General features: G+C 50.6%; 10 protein-coding genes and 1 non-coding gene across 11 annotated transcripts; 7 read left to right on the top strand and 4 right to left on the bottom strand.

Moving 5' to 3' along the window:
• Positions 1 to 1917: 1917 nt before the first annotated feature.
• ASPGLDRAFT_49379 (uncharacterized protein) lies at positions 1918 to 2677 on the top strand. Its single transcript, XM_022547091.1, has 2 exons — positions 1918 to 2503; positions 2564 to 2677. Exons 1-2 carry the CDS (start codon positions 2048 to 2050, stop codon positions 2567 to 2569), a joined length of 462 nt encoding a protein of 153 aa, XP_022399274.1. The 5' UTR covers positions 1918 to 2047; the 3' UTR covers positions 2570 to 2677.
• A 28-nt stretch (positions 2678 to 2705) lies between these two features.
• Positions 2706 to 3514, bottom strand: ASPGLDRAFT_555425 (uncharacterized protein). The gene is made up of 4 exons (XM_022548143.1): positions 3496 to 3514; positions 3237 to 3436; positions 3112 to 3189; positions 2706 to 3061 (listed from the first exon to the last, which is right to left on the bottom strand). The coding sequence occupies exons 2-4, from the start codon at positions 3399 to 3401 to the stop codon at positions 2966 to 2968; spliced, it is 339 nt and encodes a 112-aa protein (XP_022399273.1). The 5' UTR covers positions 3402 to 3436; positions 3496 to 3514; the 3' UTR covers positions 2706 to 2965.
• Positions 3515 to 3880: 366 nt separating this feature from the next.
• smc4 (condensin subunit SMC4) lies at positions 3881 to 7677 on the bottom strand. The gene is made up of 4 exons (XM_022548141.1): positions 7055 to 7677; positions 4250 to 6985; positions 4047 to 4196; positions 3881 to 3992 (listed from the first exon to the last, which is right to left on the bottom strand). The coding sequence occupies exons 1-3, from the start codon at positions 7584 to 7586 to the stop codon at positions 4162 to 4164; spliced, it is 3303 nt and encodes a 1100-aa protein (XP_022399272.1). The 5' UTR covers positions 7587 to 7677; the 3' UTR covers positions 3881 to 3992; positions 4047 to 4161.
• Positions 7678 to 7853: 176 nt separating this feature from the next.
• Positions 7854 to 8904, top strand: ASPGLDRAFT_27403 (ELYS family protein; the record flags this gene model as incomplete). The annotated part of the gene is made up of 3 exons (XM_022543656.1): positions 7854 to 8007; positions 8073 to 8302; positions 8359 to 8904. 3 exons carry the CDS (start codon positions 7854 to 7856, stop codon positions 8902 to 8904), a joined length of 930 nt encoding a protein of 309 aa, XP_022399271.1.
• A 299-nt stretch (positions 8905 to 9203) lies between these two features.
• Positions 9204 to 11332, top strand: ASPGLDRAFT_49376 (FG-nucleoporin nup42). Its single transcript, XM_022547090.1, has 4 exons — positions 9204 to 9439; positions 9492 to 9578; positions 9631 to 9664; positions 9717 to 11332. The coding sequence occupies exons 1-4, from the start codon at positions 9394 to 9396 to the stop codon at positions 11200 to 11202; spliced, it is 1653 nt and encodes a 550-aa protein (XP_022399270.1). The 5' UTR covers positions 9204 to 9393; the 3' UTR covers positions 11203 to 11332.
• On the bottom strand, positions 11318 to 12069 carry S10a (40S ribosomal protein uS10). Its single transcript, XM_022547089.1, has 4 exons — positions 12039 to 12069; positions 11925 to 11989; positions 11641 to 11864; positions 11318 to 11579 (listed from the first exon to the last, which is right to left on the bottom strand). The coding sequence occupies exons 2-4, from the start codon at positions 11964 to 11966 to the stop codon at positions 11495 to 11497; spliced, it is 351 nt and encodes a 116-aa protein (XP_022399269.1). The 5' UTR covers positions 11967 to 11989; positions 12039 to 12069; the 3' UTR covers positions 11318 to 11494.
• A 191-nt stretch (positions 12070 to 12260) lies between these two features.
• On the top strand, positions 12261 to 14612 carry ASPGLDRAFT_49373 (ASCC2 family CUE domain-containing protein). Its single transcript, XM_022547088.1, has one exon. It carries the CDS (start codon positions 12358 to 12360, stop codon positions 14425 to 14427), a length of 2070 nt encoding a protein of 689 aa, XP_022399268.1. The 5' UTR covers positions 12261 to 12357; the 3' UTR covers positions 14428 to 14612.
• A 242-nt stretch (positions 14613 to 14854) lies between these two features.
• On the top strand, positions 14855 to 16984 carry ASPGLDRAFT_49372 (dihydrolipoyl dehydrogenase). Its single transcript, XM_022547087.1, has 4 exons — positions 14855 to 15264; positions 15380 to 15459; positions 15538 to 16020; positions 16075 to 16984. The coding sequence occupies exons 1-4, from the start codon at positions 15126 to 15128 to the stop codon at positions 16912 to 16914; spliced, it is 1542 nt and encodes a 513-aa protein (XP_022399267.1). The 5' UTR covers positions 14855 to 15125; the 3' UTR covers positions 16915 to 16984.
• A 184-nt stretch (positions 16985 to 17168) lies between these two features.
• ASPGLDRAFT_t114 lies at positions 17169 to 17240 on the bottom strand. Its single transcript has one exon. It is a non-coding gene; the product is annotated as a tRNA-Glu (tRNA).
• Positions 17241 to 17702: 462 nt separating this feature from the next.
• Positions 17703 to 19221, top strand: ASPGLDRAFT_67996 (uncharacterized protein; the record flags this gene model as incomplete). The annotated part of the gene is made up of 3 exons (XM_022549214.1): positions 17703 to 17998; positions 18238 to 18461; positions 18581 to 19221. The coding sequence occupies 3 exons, from the start codon at positions 17703 to 17705 to the stop codon at positions 19219 to 19221; spliced, it is 1161 nt and encodes a 386-aa protein (XP_022399266.1).
• An 839-nt stretch (positions 19222 to 20060) lies between these two features.
• Positions 20061 to 21162, top strand: ASPGLDRAFT_49369 (uncharacterized protein). Its single transcript, XM_022547086.1, has one exon. It carries the CDS (start codon positions 20295 to 20297, stop codon positions 20679 to 20681), a length of 387 nt encoding a protein of 128 aa, XP_022399265.1. The 5' UTR covers positions 20061 to 20294; the 3' UTR covers positions 20682 to 21162.
• Positions 21163 to 21590: the final 428 nt, after the last annotated feature.

Genomic DNA, 21590 nt, shown 5'->3' with positions numbered 1-21590 from the left:
GCATTCTCCTAAATGATACGGAGCATCTGTCGCCTCGGAGCCGCCCAACCACCAGTACCGTGAGGTGTGCGTGCGCTGTCTTCATTACAGTCATGAAAAATTCTCCTGCTGCGTCCGGGCCCACGCATTTTGCAAGTGCTGGTGTTGTGGAGCAGGGAGCCCATGCCTATTCGAAAATTCGTAACCTGGTTCAATTTGATTTCAGAAATCGTTCTCTTCAGAAAAAAGCGCATTCATCAAAGCGCTCGGAGGACATCCTATGGAGATAGTGTTCATAATATAAAGGACTATAGCAAAGTGCTGGTCCAAAGACCTGTGTGAAAGGTTGAGTCGAGTGGCTAGCTATATTTCTCTTAACGACCTTCTGCTACATCTAATCGGCAACCTAATGTCCCGGCAATATCTTGACTCTTTATTGTGTCAATGAAGAGCTCTGTGGCAAACGTTGACAGCATCGTGCCAGCCTTCTACTATGTATATCTCTGTGCTGTTTTGGTCATTGTGGGCTGAACATCTGCATACTGGACCCAAGCAAGCATTGTGTCCTATTTGACAGAACAGCCGAAAAAGCTACTATGCTCAATTCGAGAAACATACCAAGACCCGACAATTGCTGGAAAAAAGGAAACTAGCCCAAGTTACTAAAGGATACGTCTTTCAAACCTGTGACAGAGCATATAATTGTCCAAAGATGACCTCCGCCATGGATTCTCGCCCTTTCTTATCAACACAACTAGGCCAAAAGACCTAACTGGAGAAGTTATCTCGGGGCCTTAAGCTGTAGCAAAGGATCGTCCCAGAGCAAGAGGCAAGATGCAACAACAGCGGGAACAACCGAGCTATTCAAGCCCCAAAGTCTTTCGATGTGGACGCCACTCCTTTCTATGGAATCACCGCTGTGGATGTTAATTCTGCATATGCCTGTGACAATAGTGGCTTTGAAGCTTCCTCCAAGCCCCGTCAACTCTGATTATACGATAAAAAGACGCATATCGAAGAGGGGTCTCTAATTTCCTTCCGAGTAACTGCAAATAAAAGCTTTCTGGATCATAAAGCCGGGATAGCAAACGTTGGCCCCGACTCTTATGTCACTTTGCCACTCGAGGACCAAACGACGTCAAAGGATTCTATGTTGGATTCAAATGCTGGATAAAATGGCGACTTGCAACACTGCTTTCTAGAAGTCTAGAGGGAGGTCACAGGGCAAATTATTCAAAGCAGTCAAACAATTGCTTGACAAAATTGCTGCAGAAGATGATACCCACCCTCACTTTGCTCGCAATGACACTTTCCTGGCAAGTTCACGAAATCACTCAGTTCTCGCGCAACAATACGCTAGAAAACACGATGCCCTCTTTGGCGAGAAAGCAAGGAAAGTTACCATGGTCAATTTAGAACACTGCGGGCAGTGCAATCTGCTCCGGGTATCTTCGGAATAACAGCAATATGAAGAGAAATAGCGCCTTAGTTAGTGCAGTAGTAGTATCTTCTGCCAACCCAAAATAAGAAACGACTATCTCCCACTCAAACAACGAACGCGTATGGTACCCCGTAGTTTTAAGCAGTTGCCTAGGAAGGCTGTGCTAAATTAAGCACGCGTTGCGTAGGGCTGAGGAACTCCACGTGGAGATCTTTCGGCCCTACAACTTCAACACCCAAACTCAACAGCAACCAGACTTCTACGATGTTCAATTCAATTGAATGGCGTACAAGATTCTACCCACGTAATCCATGCCTCTCTTAGCAGTGGCACCTGTCATGTCATATTCAGGAAATTTTGGGAACGTACCGGCCAAATCATGTCCGCCACTACGCCACACCCTGGTGGGGCCGGGCTTGCGTATACTCAATGGCGACGCCTCATCCTCATACTTCGTTAGTGACAGGCTAAACCGAGGCATCACCGAGTGGAAGAGTATATAAAGAGGTGGTAGCCCAGTATTATCCTCTTATCACTCATCAGCCTTTTCATCTACAATCACCAAGTACATCTACACCACATACATCAAACGAACATACCGAACACCGAATAAAACATCCAACCAACATGCACGGCCATCATCAGCATCATCATCATCACGGTCCCCCCGGCGGTGGTCACCACGGAGGTCCTGGCGGTTTCGGAGGCCCCGCTGGCTTTGGCGGTCCTGGCGGCCCCGGACATCATGGCCATCACCACGGACACCACGCCCCAGGAGGGTTTGGCGGTCCCGGTCCCATGGGCCACAACCCCGGCTTCGAGAAATTCGGTCCACCGGGTGCCGGTCGCCACGATAACCCGCCTCCATACAACCACATCGAAGGACTCGGGTCCGGGTTTGGTGGTCCAGGTCCCAACCACGGTCCTGGTTTCGGGCCTGGACCTGGACCTCAAGGGCATCATCATGGCCCTAGAAATCATGGTCCCGGTGGTTTTGGTGGTCCTGGCGGTCCTGGTCCGGCTGGTTTCGGACATCATGGTGGTCCTCATGGGCACCACGGTCATCACGGCCATCATGGACCGGTAAGTTCGAAGTCACCTAAGGAAAGATACGTTGGACGATTTGCTAACTGCGGTTCAAAGCATTAGCCTCAGCAGCAACATCATCACGGACTTCTGGGGAAGATTTTGCATCACCGTCACCATAAGCCATGATCCGGAAAGGTATATAGGAGGAGGATTAGTTTATTTTTGAAAGCGTTCTGTTAGTCCGTTTGACACAAGATTGATATCCGATTTTGATGCTGTGTTTGTTTAAATTCCGTTGTTGTTATGAATGAGTTGTTGTCATAAACGAGTGCATATTTACTCGATTGAATCATATATAAACCAATGCTCAAGAGACCAACATAAAAATAAACCATGAAAATGAACAAGAACAAAACCCGAACCCTTTGCATAGTATATTCAATCCAAAGCAATAAAAGAACACCAACCCCAACCGTAGGCAATTTGCATATGTTCATAAACCATTCACCAAAATCATTATCGTCCCGTGATATAATCCTTGTTTTCGATAGTTACACTCTTGGTCATATGGTTGACCTTGTACACTCCCACCAGGCGAGAGGCAAGTTCGAACTGTTGATGGTCAGATAACGGTCTAATAAAAGTGGAGGACAAAAACTTACCATATTGTTTCTGAGCGAAATGACGATAAACTGTGCATTCTTCGTCCTCTCCTTGATATACGACGCCACAATCGAGACCTAACCAGTCAGTAAACACCCATATAATTGGTAGGAGGCAAACTCACGTTTCTAAAGTCGAGGGCAGCATCAATCTCGTCCATGACATACAACGGCGTGGGCCTGTAATGATGGAGTGCAAACACCAACGCCAAACTGGACAGCGTCTTCTCACCACCAGACAAGTTACTGATGTTCTTCCAGCTCTTCTTCGGCGGCATCACGGAGAACATGATACCCTCCGAGAACGGATCGAGCGAGTCGACCAGTTCCAGTTCCGCGTTACCACCCATGGTGATCATTTGGTACATTTCCTTCAAACGGAGCGAGATAGTGCTGAAGCCCTCCATGAATCCGTTCAAGCGAGCGGACCGGAGACCGTCCAAGCGTGCCTTGGCGCTGTCACGGGATGCCAGTGCTGTGGCCAGATCGGCGGAACGGGACGAGTGTTCGGCTGTACGGCGGCGGTACTCTTCAATGACTGACAGGTCGACAGGCGCGCTCTGGGTCTTCTCCTCGAGTGCTGCGATAACAGCCTTCAGAGACTCCTTGTTCATTTCGTCCAGCTCATCTTTGGTGAAGGTTTGGAGCTCTGCGGGTTCATGTTCGTCATCGCCAAGGTCACTGACATTCTGAAGAGTCAAGTTCGACAGCTTCTCCTGCCAGTAGCGCCCTCGCTTCTCGTTTTCGGAAAGGGCCTTTTGGTTCTCTTCGAGTTTGTTGCGCATTTCAATCTCAGAAGCCCGGCTCTCGTTCAACTCCGCAACCTTATCATCCAGCTCATCCTTCATAGACTTGAGTTCACCCTTCTTCGTCTCGAGAGCCTACACCGTATTAGTTAGCCATAGTCAACAGAGCATGTAGTAATATAATCTTACCTCTTGAGCATCCTCAACCCTTTGCCTCCAGCCAGATGCATCGTTGGACTGATTCTCCACATCCGCCTCTAACTTCTCCAGACCCTCAGAGACCTGCTCAAGTTCCTTCTCAGCATCAGCACGAGATTTCTGGTGCTTGGCAATCTGCTTCTCATTCTTGGACTTCTCGACTTCAGCGTTGGAGATCTCATCAGCAAGAAGGCCGATCTGCTCCTTCAGACCGTCGACCTTGGCCTTCTGGCTTCGCAATCGGACACCACCAACTTCCATGATCTTGTCTTGCAGGGTTTGGATTTCCTCCTCAATCCCGCCTCTCTGTTCACGGAGTCCTTCAATTTCCCCCTCAAGGGAAGCAATTTGCTTCTCGAGAGCGGCCGCCTGGCCAGCGTCGCCCTTGGAAGGCTTGTGTTCTACGCCCAATTCCTTGACTCTGCGCTGGGCATCAGTAAGAGCACGACTGGCACTTTCGATTTCGAGCGTGATCTTCTGGATCTTGGTATCGACTCGAGGGATCTCTTCGGTCTTCTCGCGCATCATAGCCTCGATATTCCGTTGCTTCTCCTGGAAGACGAGGAATTTCCTTTCCGTCTCCTCGAGGTTTTCTTCCAGTTTGGTGACTTGTTCCCTGCTCGTATCGGCGACCTGCTTCGAAGACATTCCACCGCGGGCAACGCGTGTTCCACCACCACTCATGGTACCGGAAACGTCGATGAGTTGACCGTCCAGTGTCACGACACGCCAGCGACGAGCACCATAAGCGATGCGGTTTGCGTGCTCAAGGTCCTTGGCAACCAGTGTGTTTTGCATGACACTGTAGAAAGCTGGTGCAAACTTCGGGTCCTTGGGCTTGACGAGGTCGAAAAGACGTGGGACACTTTCGGGGGTGTAGATACTCGACATGTCCCTGCGGGGCAAACGGTCGAGAAGGATGAAGTTGGCACGACCAAGGTTGTTCTTCCTGAGATAGTCGATACATTGCTGACCAACTTCAACGGACTCCACAACCATGTTCTCCAGCGCTGGGCACGCGGTCGAAATGGCGACATCGTATTTCTCGTCGATCGTACCAAGGTTTCCTAATCTTCCATGGAATCCATCAATACGTCCAGACTCCTTGAGACGCATAAGACCGGTCAACACGCTGCCACGGTTCTGGGTGCTTTGCAGACTGGCCCTCGCCTCGTCCGCCTTTTGACGTGCACTAGAAACGTGGGTGCGAACCTCCGGCTCCCGCTGAGAGTACTTCTTGAGGTCACTCTTGAGCTTGGCCACTTCCTCCTCCAGCGTAGCTCTCTGGGACTTGTGCTCTTCCAGGTCGTCTTGTTTGGCGGCAAGCGTTTCCTCAATCGACGAGACCTTCGACTGCGCTTCTTCCAACAGGACGGTACCAGCGTTGCTTCTCTCACGGAGGATGTCGAGTTCACTTTGCGCAACAGCAACCGCGGACTGTTTCTGGTTGATTTTCTCGTCCCATGGCTCTAAGGATCGTTGCTTGGCAGTAATCTTATCGGACAGGCCTTGTGTCTTGCCCTTCAGTCCGTCACGAATTGTCGACAGCTCCTCTTCTTCGGCCTTCATCTCCTTCTCGAGCTCGTTGGTTTCCGCCGTCTTCTTCTCAATATCGTCAGTGTGCTTCTCGACCAAACTCTGGCATTCGGATGCCGCCAGGCGCGTAGAGTGCATGGACTTTTCGAGCTTTTTCTGCTTTCCGACAAGGAACTTCTTCTTCTCATCGAATTTGACCGATTCCTTATCATACTTGGCCATTTCTTTCGTCAAGCTCTGGACTTCTTTCTCCATGCTCTCGTATTCCTTCAACCCACGTTTGTAGGCTTTTTCGATATCCTTAATGCCAGACTGGTTGCCTTCGTGTTTCTCGAGCTCGAGATTCAGGAGTTCCTGCATTTGCAAGATCGCTTCTTCTGTGACACGGATGTTGTCAAGGCATTCGTTGATGTAAATCTGGTACAAGGCCGACTGTTTCTCTGCCATATCGTTCTCGTCGCGGATATAAGAAAGCGCATTGTTCTTCTTGTCCTCGAGGCCTGCCTTCTCCTTCTCCACATGTTGGACACGGTTGTTCTTCTCGACACAGACATCGTTCAACGATTCGAGTTCGTTGGCGGCTTCGTCAATGGGGGTCTTGTATTTTGACGTGCCGATAATGTCTTCGAGGTATTCCAAAAGTCCATCCTCGTGCTCGTTGGCCGCTTTGGATTTCATCTGCGAAATGGATTCGACCTCACCTTGCAAGATGAGGAATCGTTTGTGGTCGAGGTCGACTCCGCGGTCGCGCAGGAATGCCCCGACTGTGTTAAAGCTGCTTTCTTTGCCGTTCATGTAGTATTTGCTGGTGTTGTTCTTAAACGCTTTGCGTGAAATGATCAGTTGGGAATCTGGGACTATTTCATGTTGTCCGGTCGGCAGGTCCACAACCTCCTGGAAATGGACTTCGACTTCACAGTACGGCAGGTCGGGGTAGTCTACGGAGTTATGGATAAGGGCCGAAATCTTGCCCTGTCTCATCTTGCTGGCCCGGAAACCAAACACGAAAAGGAGGGCGTCGATGACGTTCGATTTTCCGGATCCGTTTGGTCCGACGACGGAAGAGAACGATGCGTGGAATGGTCCGACAATCTGCTGTCCTGCATAACTCTTGAAGTTTGTTAGAACCAAAGTCGTCATCATCAAGCGGGTCTTCGGCCCTTCGGGTTCCTGGGGCTCTGGCGGCGCAACGTTGCGGGACTTTATCATAATGTCCATGGGCTTCTCGAGGACCGTCGTGTTCGGATTGATAATGGAGATCTGCGACTTTTGCTCCTCTGCGGGCTTCGGCGTCTGGTTCACGGTGGAGTCGGTGATATCGGCGAGCGGTGCAACACTGCTTCGTCGTGACGGCGCTTGCACTTGCGATTGCGATTGCGGCGATGCTGATGTCTCTGGATTCGGGAGTGAGAACTTTTCCAGGTGGGTTATGGGGCCACTACTCTGGCGGGGGGGGTCCATACTCTTTCTCTTTAAAGATGCTGCCGCTACTTGTGAAGGTGACTGGGGTTCTCCTCCCATACTAGCGACGGAATCGCCATCTTCGTTCGAATCGCTGGCCTGGGACGTTTGTACAGGCTCGCCTGACATCGATCGCCGCGATTTTCGTGCGGGGCGCGCAGTACTCGGGGTAGCTGGTTCGGCGGTGGGGGCTCTGGATGCCCTCGATGCTCTCGACACTGGTCTCGAGGCCGTAGAGGCCCTTGAAGAGGCCCTCGAAGTTGTGGAGGCCGAGGAGGCGGCCGAAGCCGTGGATTGTCGTCGAGACTGTCTGGTCATGGATTGTCTGGGCATGGACTGTCTGCTCATCGAAGTTCTTTTGGGGACCGGTGTGTACTCCTCTTCTTCCTCCTCTTCATCGTCGTCTTCCCCGCCGTGGTTGGAGGGGGTCGGGGTGACATTGCCGGAGTCTTCTGAATCAGGCGTCGATTCGACAACGTAGCTTCTTCGGGGAGCAGAACGGCGCGACGGCCTGCCCTTTGCGATTGTCGACATTTTCGAGTATACTATGCGAGCAACAGCCGCATCGAGGCGAGAAGGTGTTGTGGTCGTCGGGGTTTGTTGATTTTCGGCGGCGGTGGAAAGTGGGCGGTTGTTTACCTTTTCGCCGCATCGGGAAAGGCGTCTTTTTCTGCCATAACAAAGAACACCGCCCGGCTTATGTCACTGATACGATCTGTAAATTACAGTAATTTATGGCCGGCAGAAAAGACGATGAAGGAAGACAGGAAAACAACAACAGCAACCGCATAAGCAGACACCATGGCTCCGTGGGACGATTTCGATACTATATTCTCCTTTAACAGGAATTTTGTGTACGATGGCAAGGTCATTGAGCAGATCACCTCCAACCGCCGTGCGCTGGAGAACAGGCTCTTCGCAGACCGACTGCTAGCATTGCTCGGGGTCAAAGCAGGTAAGTGGCAGACTGCGAAGTTATCAATACTAGCCAGTGGATGGATGCTGATTGTGCGCGTTTAGTTACGAAACTCTATCCTCCCAGATCTAATTCAGACCTCCGGACGCTCGTTGGACACATTACCTCATCGCCGCTGGACATCCATCACAAGCAAGCGTTGATCTACTATATCCTGAAGGACTGTCGTGCTGCTGGAGATGCCGCCCCACATTTTGCGCGTCGATGCCATCTGCCGGAGAAGTACAGGCTGTTCATTGAAGGATTGTGGAATCTGGATCGCTTGGAATTCAGGGTATGTTGCTCCGATGGAAGCGTGGTGATGATATGGACTGACAGCTAACTGTTTAGCGCGCCGTCGAATTTCTGACCGAGCCCTCCATCATTCCGACCTTCCCAGACGAGATCCTCTACGTCCTTACCCTCTCGAATCTCCCGAAGCACGATGACAGCCTCGTCATGGCATACTACTTTACCGTCAGCCCGCCGCTTGCGACAGAGAAGGTCCAGAAAGCTTTCTTCGCAACCCTTTGCCGCGCCAGTATTACGGAGGCATTCTATTTCACCAGAAAGAACGACGAGTCGCTGCGCCGTAGCTATCTCGAACAGTTGATTGTATTCGTCCACAAGACCGCCGCCGGTCAAATACGAAGCAAACGGGCCATGGAGCTGATTGGTCTCCCGCTGGATGAGAAGGAGGAACAATGGTTTGAGGAGGCTCTTATTCAAGGAAGCACAAAGGCGCTGCACGGTGCCAAGGATACTGTCATGATGCGACGACTTGCGACGGGGAAGCTGAGCGGGCTCTCTGCGGACCTTGAGTCTTTAGGTGGAAAGAAGGTGGACGGCTTGAACTGGGATGTTCTCAAGCAGAGCATGCCCGTACGCAACACATAATACCCCGGTGGTAGTAATTTTGAGTGTGGTGTGTATTCGATATGCTTGTTTATGGAGATTTAGCATGGGATTGTAGTCGCATTGCAAACACAACCGGAGTTATGGTGTTTATTTTCTAGCCTTAGCATGAATGAATTCTTGCTTTTCTTATTCTACTGTCTTATCTTTTATTATTCATGTATCTCGTAAACTAAATTGTCTATAGATGCCTACTGTTCGGGTTGTAATATTACCGAAAAAAACGTACATCACCGCAGGCATCGCTCTTCATCTCGACAACCTCTCTGCCTACACGTCCATTCTTCGCTGAAAAGAGCATATCCTCACCTTTTTCTTATTTCAAACGTTAGATTAATACTTGGGGTCTCTATTCAGGCCCTCAGTGAGAATTTCTAGGCCGATTGAAGGTCCGCCGTGAACCATTCGTTACGAGGCCTTATCACCGCAGATTCCTCTCCTTGAGGAGACTCCGGCCATAGAGACATCAAAATGGTCGTCTGCAATTTCTTCCTACAAGGCCGGTGTAGATTTGGAGGTAAGTCTTCACCTGAGTATATTTCATGTTCTCTATCACTAACGCTTATCAGACCGCTGCAAAAATGAACATCCGGGCCAAGCTACAATGGGCACGTCGGGGAACCGCTTTGGGGCTCTCTCTGGCGGAGGTTTCGGAGGTACGTTCATTCTTTTGGATATGGCATATGCTACTCATCTAACCGGCGCTAGGCCGTACAGGACCCCAGGCTCAACAAGCACAAAAGTAAGTCAATGGTTACTCTACTTTTGTCTGCTAGGATACTTACGGAATACAGCTACAGCGTCAATGCGGATGATATCAAAACCGACTTGACCGCTGGTAAAGGACGGCCAGAATGGGTTTTCTCATGCTTTGGTCCTGGACGGAATGCTCCAAGACAACTCTTTGGAGGTCCCCAGCGCGAACACAGTTTTGAAGAACTACGACTACGACATTACGAAGCAGCAGCAACAGGAAACGCAGAGCAAGCGGTACAGGAAGCTCAGATGCTCTATGCAGAATCAGTGAACCAGATGGAAGCCGCCCTGCGTGATATCAGCGGAGCTATCAAATACATCCTGGACGGGGCTAACGAACACCCGAATCGTATCGATATTACAGAGGGCAAGACTGGTCCTGATCCTGGTCCTGGTCCTTCTTTCTCTCAGCCGTCAGCATTTGGAACCCCATCCTTTGACCAGCCTTCCGGGGTTGGTCAGTCAGCATTTGGAAAACCGTCAGGATTTGGTCAGCCTTCAGCATTCGGGCAACCCTCTGCACCTGCGCAGCCCTCTGGTTTTGGGCAACCAAGCGCCCTGGGAACAGGTTCAGCATTTGGACAGCCATCCGGTGTAGGAGGAGGGTCTGCTTTCGGTAAGCCGGCGTTTGGACAACCCAGCCTTGGTCAGCCTTCCGCTGGTCAACCGTCCTCATTTGGCCAACCGGCATTCGGGCAACCCTCGTTCGGTCAGCCATCGGCCCCAGGAGCAGGTCCCTTTGGAAAGCCTACCACTGCATCGCCTTTTGCCCAGATATCGGGCCAGAATCAACAACCAGGTGGCGGTTTTGGTCAACCATCCGGGCAGACTCCGTCTCCATTCGCGCAAATAGGTCAACAACCACAACCGCAACCCGCTCCAACAGGATTTGGTCAACCGTCCACGACTGGCTTCGGTCAGCCCTCACAAACAGCATCGCCATTTGGCCAACCAGCAGCCTCATTCAGTCAACCAACACAAAACCCCTTCGGAGCCGCTGCTCAGCAATCGCAACAACAACCCACGACCTCACCATTCGGTCAGCCCGCCGCTGGCGGATTTGGCCAGCCTGCTGACGCACCTACAGGATTTGGTCAACCAGCCCAAGCCCCAGCCCAGGCCCCAGCCCAGGCTTCAATTCCATCACAACCAGTGGGCACAGGACCACCGCCGGTAATCAGGGTCGACGACGCGAAAGAACTCAATCCCATCCCCCCTCTAAACGGCCAGACTATTCGAAACTCTCTCACGAACAAACTCACTACGTGGAAGGGTCAACCAGTGGATTACATCGACGGTACGCCGTGTTATTTGCATCCACAGGATCGGCAGACTTGGGTTCGTATCTTCTTCCCCGATGGGCCGCCGGAACAGGCCAGTCTTAGAGATGCGCAAGGGAAACCGGAGGAGTATACACCAGAGGTTATGGAGCAGTATGAGTTCTTTTTGCAGAATGGGTATTTTAGGGATGGCGTTATTCCGAGTGTGCCGCCCAAGACGGAGTGGGTGAGCTTTGATTTCTGAGGATTATGTTTTGCAGCATTTTTCATGCGACTACTGTAATATACCATGGACAACAGTCATTACTTGCTTACTGCTTACACCCTACGGAATTTAGCATATGGCAATGGCACAATAATCTTTTAAATCCGTATCTTTTTTGTATTCAGGTTCTATAGGGTATATAAGCCGACTCCACAGGACATCCGAAGTAATCAAACCCCAATGTCCCGCAAGCCAACCACACGCACCATCCCAGTTACGAGACAGCACTAACAACCCCTCCCCTAATCCGTTCGCAACGAAACGAACGAATTTAAGCAGCAATGGTAACCTCAACCTCAACACCAGCCTCGATGTTGATGATGATCTGCTTAACGATCTCGGTGGGGGCAAGCAGGCTGTTCCAGTCAGCAACCAATTCCTTCGTATCTAACTCATTCGGGGAATAAGGGCACGTACTCTATGAGACGCTTGTGGATGCGCATCTCAAACTTGTCCCAAGTCTTCGAACCCTCACCGTTGGGGGTCTTACGGGTGGAGATGTGAAGGGACTTGGTGGGCAGACGGACGGGGCCCTTGACCTGGAGGGACTTGGAGCGGGCACGGTCGATGAGCTCCGAGCAGACCTTCTCGAGGGCGGCGACCTTGCGAGAGGTAAGGGTGATACGGATCTTGTGGACCTTCTATAATTCGAAGACTTGTTAGCGCTGTCAATTGACGGGATTCCAATGAGATAGACGTACAGGGCCCTCGCCGAAATCCTTCTCGGGCTTCTGGAAAGACATCTTGACCGTTGTATTAAGAGATGCTGGAAGAATTAGTGATTGTAGGAATGACGGACGACAAGAAGAACTCACAGGCTACTGCCAATCAAGACCTGAACTGCGTGGCTCGGTAAGGTGATGATGGCCGTTGAGGTTGAAAATGCACGATTTTCGCTTGGCCTAAAATTGATAACGATTTGGCGCTTTTCTTGTGCGGGCGGAAGCCTTGGCGCTCGCCTATCTGGAGCTAACCGCTTCGGGAAACCGACTCCCGCCGACGTCGCCATAGCCATACAGGTACAAGTACAGATACAAGAGCAGATTGTCAGTCAGTTGTTGCAGTAATATTGTTCTTGATACCCTTGCTGTGTGCTTTTTTTCTTTCTAGTTCTTTTCTTTATTTAACGCTCTAATGGCTGATCTACCTCCCCTCGCACCGGTCCCACCACCCGCGGTCCGGACTACGCTACAACAGGCCGAGTGGGAAGCATGTATAGATGCATGGACGATGCTCCTGGGGGTCCGGATAGATGCCCCGGTGAAGATATTCCAAGATGTTGCTTCCAAGGATGAATCTGCTGTTTTGTTCCTATCCTCCTTTTACAACCAACTGGCCACCTCGGGAGAGGCAGGTCTGAAGCTGGGACTAAAAGGACGAACACTTCGAAAGCTATCCTTCCTACTCACAAGACGCATACTACTCGATCTATCCTCACCACCGGCAGACTTACTGGCTTGGAACTTCCTTGGCAATCTGTGCTGTTGTTATCCGTCCAGTGCTGCCCTGAAACGTTTACTATTAGATGCATGGGATAAACACCATGGAACCATCACAGCCAGTGTTGAGAAGGCGAAATCATCAATCATCAAACAACTCATGAACAAAAAGACCTCTGAAACCCCCGCTGTCGACGCGGATATCCGCACGTTGACTATTCTGGCTTCAACCTTGCCCACATGTGGTCAAGTGCTCATGGCGGGTTCCGATTATTTGGATACCCTCTCAGATGCATATCAAGCACAACCCAGAGAGACTCTGCGGAGGGTTTTTGTGGCTAATGTCTACGTTGGGTTGACGTCGTTACTGAAGTCGAAACCGAACCTGTCGTCTCTTCTAGATCAGCTCTTTGGTCTTAAGGCGACTGCGGGGGTTGGCACGTCAAAAACGAGAAAAGAGCCTACACTGCTCTCTGACTTGGTTTGCAGTTCTGATCTGCTTGCTCGTCTGGAGAAATATCTCACGGACCACCCGCAGAAACGCGGAGAGGATCTGGTGTCCAGTCTGCGAACATATCAAACAGAGTCGAGGGTGTTCCATCATCGCTATCAAAAGAAGAAAAAGACGGTCGAGAAGGGCAAGGGCCGAGGCGTGCCTATATCTGGTGGTGAAGAGCTGCATGCACACAGGATGTCCCTCGTCACGCAGATCCAGGATCTCTTCCCAGACCTGGGGTCAGGATATGTCATTCGACTACTGGACTACTACGGCGATGGCCCTGAAACAGTGGTTGCACACCTTCTCGACTCTTCTCTCCCTCCTGAACTCCAATCCCTCGACCAAACCGAAGATCTCTCCATCCCACAATCCATCATCAACCCTGATCCCATGGCACCAAACTCACCACCTCCCGAGATCGCTGAAGCGGATGAATCATTCGCACGCAAGAATATCTTCGACAAGGACGTGGACCTCGCAGAACTCGCCCACTCTAACGACCCCAATGCCCGCAACAAACTCCGTTTCGGCCGCGAAGACGACCTCACAGCCGACGATGTCCTCGCAGACCGCTCCAAGCATGCCGCTAATAAGGCAGCTATCATCTCCGCCCTGGCGACCTTCGACTCTGACGATGATGAACGCGATGACACGTACGACGCCGCTGACGTTGGTGGTACCGTTGACACCGTCCCCGCCAGCACAGACGCCGAGGCAGAAGCGCAAAACCGTCGCGCCACGGCTGAGGATCTGGACCTCTCCCTGTTCAAATCTTACAGATCGAATCCTGGACTGTTTGCACGCGACTCAGCCACCCGCCGCTCCCAGCCACGGACGTCATTGAAGGGCGAGACGGGAATGACTGACGAGGCGATTGAAGGATGGGCAGTTATGTTGCAGCGCGATCCGAAACGTCTTTCGAAACTCGAGGATAGACTTGCGCTTTCTGCTGGAACACCGGGTGGAGCTATGGCGCAGCCCGAGTTACCGCCCACATCGTACAGAAAGCCCCGTGCTGATGAAGAATCGGAAGAGAGTGACGCGCATGGCAGTTTTGGAGGTAGAGGCCGGGGACGCGGTCGTGGAGGCCCAAGGGGAGGCCGTGGTCGCGGTAGGGGCGGTAGTAGAGGAAGTGGTCCGTCTGGGGAACAGAATACGGCTGCTTCTCGGCAACGGAAAGAAGAGAATAAGAGTAGTAGGGCGAACCATAACCGGAGGCAGCAGAGGGCTAAAAAGATTGCGAGGGGTGGTGGCTTGCCTGGGTGATTGCTAGACATGATAATGGTGCATTAATGAAGCGTATACCTTTGTTTAGAGAATAGATTATTGCTATTTGTATAGATACGTGAGCATAGGCATGGATGGCGGAGATATATATCCCTGTTGTATGCGTTTCTACTACATTGCACGCACTTCAACCTTTACTTCTTTGCCTCTAACCTGTACAATAGACTAAATACAATTTAGATAATAACCTATCTTTACTAAAAATACCCTTCACTCCATTGTATAGTTGTATAGTTGTTGACTCTACCCGTACTAATCGGGAAACTCCCAGTGGATGCTCCGTTAATGCCTCATAGTACGGGAAACAGCACTTTCCCGCGCTCTCAACGAGAAGCTCCAGAGTACTCCGTCTACATAAATTATATGTTCTTCTAGCATAGCAATTCAATGGATATCTAATTCTACAGTTGTATATCTATCGGCAAACAGCAACAGTGACAGCCGAATTAACCCGATCTGGCGGGTGATTACATACGCGCCGCTAACCGTATCGATACCGTACCGGGCCGGCAGCTTTTCCCTTGGCCAAACCTCGAAAGCTCCTCGTCCCAACAATCTTCACTGCGGGAAACGTCACTTCTGTCCACCCTGCGTCCATTGACTTGAATCCTCACTGTCTTTAGAGGATTGTTAACCCATCCTGTGACATCGCTTGCTCTCCGCTCCTCGTTACCGCCATGTTCCGCTCCATGTTGCCCCGGACATCACCGCGGGCGGGCCTCCGCGCTGCTGCCCCCCAGTCCGCTCAGTCGACCTTTGTTGTTCCTTCTATGACCTTTTTGAGAACCTCGAGACGGGGTTATGCTGCTGAAGCTGGTATGTTGTGTTCGTTGGAGGTGGTGGGGTTGAGAGCCTGGGATCCGGTGGAAAGGAACATGGGAAGCTACGGGGAAGAACATCTGAGCTAATCATTATGGTTTCCTGGGAATAGGTGACCACGATGTTGTGATCATTGGTGGTGGTGTCGCTGGTTATGTTGCTGCCATCAAGGCCGGTCAGGCCGGTATGAAGGTATGATCTGCATTCAATCGTTCCATCATGCGCACTTCCGGCTGTACCGGAGATATGTGCTAACTGCGCATTCAATAGACCGCATGTATCGAGAAGCGCGGCCGTCTCGGTGGTACCTGCTTGAACGTCGGCTGTATCCCCTCGAAGTCTCTCCTCAACAACTCCCACCTCTACCACCAAGTCCTTCACGACACAAAAAAGCGCGGTATTGAGGTTGGTGATGTCAAGCTCAACCTTGAGCAGATGATGGCCGCCAAGGACACCTCCGTCGATGGCCTCACCAAGGGTATCGAGTTCCTCCTCAAGAAGAACGGCGTCGACTACGTCAAGGGTACCGGTGCCCTGGTTGACCCCCACACCGTCAAGGTCAACCTTAACGAGGGTGGTGAGCAGACCCTCCGCGGAAAGAACATCCTCATTGCTACTGGCTCTGAGTCGACTCCCTTCCCCGGCCTGAACATCGACGAGAAGAGAATCATCACCAGCACTGGTGCTCTGGAGCTCAAGGAGGTTCCTAAGAAGATGGTTGTCATTGGTGGTGGTATCATTGGTCTGGAGATGGTATGCCTTTGCCCTAGTGAGAGAGGTTGAGCCGTCCGTTGCTAATTGCTGTAGGCTTCCGTCTGGTCTCGTCTCGGTTCCGAAGTTACCGTCGTCGAATTCCTGGGCCAGATCGGTGGCCCCGGTATGGACGCTGAGATCGCCAAGCAGGCCCAGAAGATCCTGGGTAAGCAGGGTATCAAGTTCAAGACTGGCACTAAGGTCACCAGTGGTGACGACAGCGGTGCCACCGTTTCCCTCAGCGTCGAGGCCTCCAAGGGTGGTAAGGAGGAGACCCTTGACGCCGATGTCGTCCTAGTTGCCATTGGCCGTCGCCCCTACACCGAGGGTCTCGGTCTGGAGAACGCCGGAATTGAGAAGGACGACAAGGGCCGTCTCGTGATCGACCAGGAGTACCGCACCAAGCACCCCCACATCCGTGTCGTTGGTGACTGCACGTTCGGTCCCATGCTTGCCCACAAGGCTGAGGAGGAGGGCGTTGCCGCCATCGAGTACATCCAGAAGGGCTACGGCCACGTCAACTACGGCGCCATCCCCAGCGTCATGTACACCCACCCCGAAGTCTCGTGGGTTGGCCAGAACGAGGCCGAAGTCAAGGCGGCCGGTGTCAACTACCGCATCGGTACCTTCCCCTTCAGCGCCAACTCCCGTGCCAAGACCAACCTCGACACCGAGGGTATTGTCAAGTTCATTGCCGACGCCGAGACCGACCGCATCCTTGGTGTTCACATCATCGGCCCCAACGCCGGCGAGATGATCGCCGAGGCCACCCTCGCCGTCGAGTACGGCGCTTCTTCCGAGGACGTTGCCCGGACGTGCCACGCCCACCCTACCCTGGCCGAGGCCTTCAAGGAGGCTGCCATGGCTACGCACTCGAAAGCTATCCACTTCTAAACAACTCAACTTCCCCCTTTTTTGACGTCTCTCTCCGCCTGTCATGTGTATTCTCCTATTTTCCTGTCCGTCTAGTCTAGCTCCGCTAGCAAAACTACATGTAGCATTTGATCGCGATTATATCTTGTTTGTTCATTGATATTTATTGATATGAAAAGACTTTTTCTATATATTCTCTTCGATCTATTGTACTCCGTAGTAAATTGAATGTCGTCATAGTTGGCAAAAAACATAAAAGCAAAAAAGAAAATGCGTTCCGACACGGGGAATCGAACCCCGAGCTGCCGTGTGAGAGACGGCGATGTTAACCATTACACCATATCGGAGTGGCCTGGTGAATTACGCCTTTAGGTTTAATTTTTACCCTTGAGGTGCTACATAAAGACGCGCCCTCCCATTTGATCGACGGATTGTTGATGTAAATTAACGCTCTCAATGCCCCCAACAAGTCGAATAGCTTGTTTCTCCTTGCTTCCAAAAAGATTCGTTCGGTCGTTTTCCCGGACAATGGATGCGCGTGAGTTCTGCCTGCTCTACACGTTCTTGTTCTGTTGATAAGCTAAGAAGAAGCTTTCCATCAAGGATCTCCGACGAACGAACACCTCTTTTCATACACATCGGGTCGATTCTTATATAATGAGAACCTTCGGCGCCAGGAACGCCATGTTGGATTTAACGTCGAAGCTTTCAAGGAGCTTGCCGCGCAGGGCATTGAACCTGGCCATGGCAAGGTGACCAACATCACAAAGTTCGCCGAGGGTGGATTCAATCGTGTTTTTCTTCTCACCATGGAGGATGGCTTCCAAGCTATTGCCAAAATACCTTATAAAATCGCTCTTCCTAGGCGTCATGCGACAGCGAGCGAAGCAGCTACGTTAGAGCTGTTGCGGTCGAAAGGTATCCCAGTGCCAAAACTTTACAGTTACTCTGCATCTGTCGACAATCCAGCCGGGGTTGAATACATACTTATGGAAAAAGCCAATGGTGTACCGATCGAGACCAAGTGGCTCTCTATGACAAAGCGAGAGAGAGACACGCTAGCATCCAGTTTCGTGGAAATCGAAAAGAAGTTTTTTGATCTCCCGTTTAAATCCATTGGCAGCATTTACTTTAAGCACGACCTACCGCCAAATCTTCAGACACCTCTATATTCTGAAGATCATAAGCAGGATGACATCTCAGAGAGCTTCTGAATCGGACCTATTGCAGATTATATGTTTTCATACGGGAAGAGGGCTGGGCTTGACATATATAGGGGCCCATGTATGTCTATCTTCTGGACGTTTGATTGAAGCTGCTTAAGCTAATGTCCACTCAGGGAAGGAATCCAAAAGATTACCTCCGTTCAATCGCCGAGAAGGAAATCGAGTCGACTCGCAGGTACGGGAAACCACTCGAGCTGGACTTTCCGCATAATGGACCCTTCCCTGGGAAACACGATCCCAAGCAATACATTGCACTCTTAGAGAAGTACCTAGCTCTCGTTCCCTACCTCCTCCCAAAAGATGATTCGGACCCATTGAACCAACCGACACTCCGTCATCCGGGTATGTTGAAATTCTGCATTGCCTTACCTACTTTCGTATCTTGCTCATTTCTCTAATAGATCTAAATCCCAATAACATTTTCATATCCCCCGAGACCGGCGCAATTTCTTGCATCATAGACTGGCAGCATACGACAATGGAGCCGCGCCTTCTCGTGGCTGGTTATCCTCGCGCTTTCGAAAACCCAGAAATTATTGAGCCGTTCGACCTGGATGAACCGAAACTCCCGTCTGAATATGACTCGTTGAGTGTTGGCGAAAAAGCAGAAGCCGACGAGCTTTATCGTCGGCAGACGCTATTTCACTATTATCGTATCTTCAATGGCGTACTCAACAAGCCCCATCTTAGTGCTTTACGTGGCCCTCTTCTACACCCTCGCAAACATCTAGTAGACAGGGCAGGTCGTCAGTGGAGCGGAAATTTGATCACACTGATGGGGGCTCTCGTCCGAATGACTGAATATTGGTCTCTCCTTCCGGACACAGAAGGTATTCATTGTACAGTCAAATTCATGCCAGACGAATTGGAGACATTTCACGAACATGAGGAAATATGGTTTGCTTTGAACGCGGTCGTGAACCAGTGGCGAGACCAGATAGGGGTGAATGACGATGGTTGGGTTACCAATGAGAGATATGACGATGCTGTCAAAAGGGCCAGACAGCTTAAAGATAATCTTACAGTGGAGATGGAAGGTGATGAGGAGGATATTGCCTTGTTAAACAACGGCTGGCCATTTAGGGACCACGAGGAGGAATGAATCCTCTATTTTGTACTCAATTCTACTAGTCAATCGTACCCCAGGCACAACGGACCCTTGAACCTTCCGCAGAATTTCCCGTCCGCTTCATGGGCTGACGGTGCAGACATCAACCGAGTCAACTAAAACAGTTATCCATGTGTTTGAGGGCCGTCATGTGTAGACAGCAGTTGAACTGGACAGGAGCCTTTGCCTGTTTTTCCCCACGGAGGCGATGACCTGCCGGGTGTTGCCAGAAGTAGGTCCAAGAGCCCGAGGGCGTTTCAACCATCTCACGTCCTCCAAGTCAACAACAACCAAACGGTGACTCAAGCCATCCCACAACATATTACGCCACTCACTGTCGCCATGGACAACTCTATGTGATCGGAGCACGGCCAGAGCTTTGTCGCGCTCCATTAACCAGGACTTTGCAGATTTCTATTTCAAAATGTAAATTGAAGACCTCTGATTGAGTTGATGCACGGCGTCAATTTCGCTGTTTTTCGTTTCTTCCGATCTATTCTTGCTTTGGTTCTATCCGTCAAGGGATCATTCGAAGTCCTAAGGATAGAATTTTTTCTTTTTATGGGGATGTAATAATGACTGGAGTATTCTCCAAATGTTTAGCATAAAGATTACATAAAGTCTTCTAGCCGAGACGTATTGCGAAAGTGTGGAATGTTCTCGAAAGCTCCGCATAGTAAATCCTAAATTCTAATAATAGCCGGCAAGATCATCCTTGATTTGGCCCAACCAGAATTATGACATCAGCTTCGTGAGTGAATCTATGACTCTGCAGCAGTATTGGCAGCTGCTTGAGATCTCTGTTCAAAAGTAGTGTCTCCCCCAACTGGAAAAACCCGCCCCAAACTAGAGTGTCATTCCCAACTCGCAATTCTCATTCCCATTCCGAATGAATTGAGCTGTTGTGGTAAGAAAGCTCATGAGATGGACAGGGAATTAGTAATAGCAACCATTGTGCGGCTGGACACTCTATTGAATCTGCTGAGCGGTTTGGTGAAAAACGACAACATCGGAAAAAGAAACCCAGCTGTACCGCTGGGCCTGTTTCTGAAGGCAGTCATACTTCCATGTTGTCTGATTGCTCCCCTCAAAACCAAAACATCCTTGGACGCGCCATTTTCACAGTTCAGTCTGATGGATTGAAACCAGCTTATTTCTTCACCTTTATGCCGGAGCCGGTACTAGTACCATTCCCACAAGATCCTCACCATCGCTGTGGGAAGCATGATCGATCGAAGTCGGTTGGACCTCCACCCAACATTTTGGGAAAGCCACGATTGTACTCGTCCGAGAACAATGCACTTTTGGTGCGGCTGAAGGAGCGAGAGGGAATGTCTTGGTCGGAGATTGCTCAGCACTTCCCTGGTCAAAATGTTTCATCACTTCAAGTGCATTATTCAACTAAATTACAAAATAAGGCCGTCACTTGTTCGCGAAATCCACGAAGACGCTGAGAGTGGAAATCTTGGCATCATTTTTCTTCACGTCCTAATCGCGAGAAATCCAGTGAGTCAAAGATGGCACAGCTTGTCTCAACTGGATTCCTTCATTCTAGAGGTATCATCAAGCTGTACCTTTTTCACACCTCTGTATCTTGCTTTACACACAAAATGACGACAAACGTGGGAAGTATCTAGCACCAGCAATCAGATAGAGCCAAGTCGCGATGTCAGCAACACAACCAACAGCAGGCCCAACCTGTTCCTGAGAGCCTCTGAGTACTGGCTTGAGTGCCATGTGGATAGATGCTCAGAACTGCTTTATGTATATTTTTCGCTTCTGACAACGCTACTGTATGATACAATCAATTAATTTAAGAAACCAACCGTCTCCCCCGGAAACTGTTGGTATTGATCATTTCCAGGACCCGACGGCCCAACCAAACACCATGGCCACATCAACGGGCTTAGCCCAAAGCAAAGCGATTTGGGAGTGATGATGGATTGCTAGTAGCTAGCTAGGTGAAGAATAGTTGTTGGAAAGGATCCAGCTATCTCGGGATCCTTATCGGGGACATCTATACGAGGTCCCTGGTGATCTATCACTTCGACTTCTTGATAGATCATTTCTTGGCCTTTCCTTCCCCTTCTATATAGCCTCAGAGATATCCGTTCATTAGATAGTTCTCCAGACAAGAATACACTCCCATTCAAGGCATTATCCTCTCAGAACGCTCCTTTCTAGCCAACAATAGTTGATTTGGGTGTGTTGACGGGGTATTGTGGTCCCCGTTCTGGCTGTTTATACTCGTTGCTTCCCGTTCGCGTTGCGTGGGAGGGAAGAAAAAGGAAGCACGACAAGCAGAACACTCCGACTACCGGAAGGAGCTCCTCTAATACTTATGGTAGGCACTGCTATTACTT

Source organism: Aspergillus glaucus, assembly GCF_001890805.1.
Source record: "Aspergillus glaucus CBS 516.65 unplaced genomic scaffold ASPGLscaffold_15, whole genome shotgun sequence".
Classification (NCBI taxonomy): domain Eukaryota; kingdom Fungi; phylum Ascomycota; class Eurotiomycetes; order Eurotiales; family Aspergillaceae; genus Aspergillus; species Aspergillus glaucus.
The sequence above is the reverse complement of the archived record's forward strand: the minus strand, read 5'-3'. Positions and strand labels throughout refer to the sequence as shown.

Bases quoted from the DNA above. Each gene is read 5' to 3' on its own strand.
- ASPGLDRAFT_49373 (XM_022547088.1), top strand. From the start codon at position 12,358: ATGGCTGATCTACCTCCCCTCGCACCGGTCCCACCACCCGCGGTCCGG.
- ASPGLDRAFT_49372 (XM_022547087.1), top strand. From the start codon at position 15,126: ATGTTCCGCTCCATGTTGCCCCGGACATCACCGCGGGCGGGCCTCCGC. The intron at 15,265-15,379 runs GTATGTTGTGTT...TCCTGGGAATAG, and splicing joins GGGTTATGCTGCTGAAGCTG to GTGACCACGATGTTGTGATC. The intron at 15,460-15,537 runs GTATGATCTGCA...CGCATTCAATAG, and splicing joins CCGGTCAGGCCGGTATGAAG to ACCGCATGTATCGAGAAGCG.
- ASPGLDRAFT_49379 (XM_022547091.1), top strand. From the start codon at position 2,048: ATGCACGGCCATCATCAGCATCATCATCATCACGGTCCCCCCGGCGGT.
- smc4 (XM_022548141.1), bottom strand. From the start codon at position 7,586: ATGTCGACAATCGCAAAGGGCAGGCCGTCGCGCCGTTCTGCTCCCCGA. The intron at 6,986-7,054 runs GTATGGACCCCC...TCCCGAATCCAG, and splicing joins AGCATCTTTAAAGAGAAAGA to AGACATCAGCATCGCCGCAA. The intron at 4,197-4,249 runs GCCTTCTTGCTG...TCCAAGAATGAG, and splicing joins CGGTCTGAAGGAGCAGATCG to AAGCAGATTGCCAAGCACCA.
- ASPGLDRAFT_555425 (XM_022548143.1), bottom strand. From the start codon at position 3,401: ATGTTCTCCGTGATGCCGCCGAAGAAGAGCTGGAAGAACATCAGTAAC. The intron at 3,190-3,236 runs GTGAGTTTGCCT...CTGACTGGTTAG, and splicing joins CTGCCCTCGACTTTAGAAAC to GTCTCGATTGTGGCGTCGTA. The intron at 3,062-3,111 runs GTAAGTTTTTGT...GACCATCAACAG, and splicing joins TTTCGCTCAGAAACAATATG to TTCGAACTTGCCTCTCGCCT.
- ASPGLDRAFT_49369 (XM_022547086.1), top strand. From the start codon at position 20,295: ATGTTGTCTGATTGCTCCCCTCAAAACCAAAACATCCTTGGACGCGCC.
- ASPGLDRAFT_49376 (XM_022547090.1), top strand. From the start codon at position 9,394: ATGGTCGTCTGCAATTTCTTCCTACAAGGCCGGTGTAGATTTGGAG. The intron at 9,579-9,630 runs GTACGTTCATTC...AACCGGCGCTAG, and splicing joins CTCTGGCGGAGGTTTCGGAG to GCCGTACAGGACCCCAGGCT. The intron at 9,665-9,716 runs GTAAGTCAATGG...TACGGAATACAG, and splicing joins CAGGCTCAACAAGCACAAAA to CTACAGCGTCAATGCGGATG.
- S10a (XM_022547089.1), bottom strand. From the start codon at position 11,966: ATGTCTTTCCAGAAGCCCGAGAAGGATTTCGGCGAGGGCCCT. The intron at 11,865-11,924 runs GTACGTCTATCT...TTCGAATTATAG, and splicing joins AGGATTTCGGCGAGGGCCCT to AAGGTCCACAAGATCCGTAT. The intron at 11,580-11,640 runs GTACGTGCCCTT...TGACTGGAACAG, and splicing joins ATCCACAAGCGTCTCATAGA to CCTGCTTGCCCCCACCGAGA.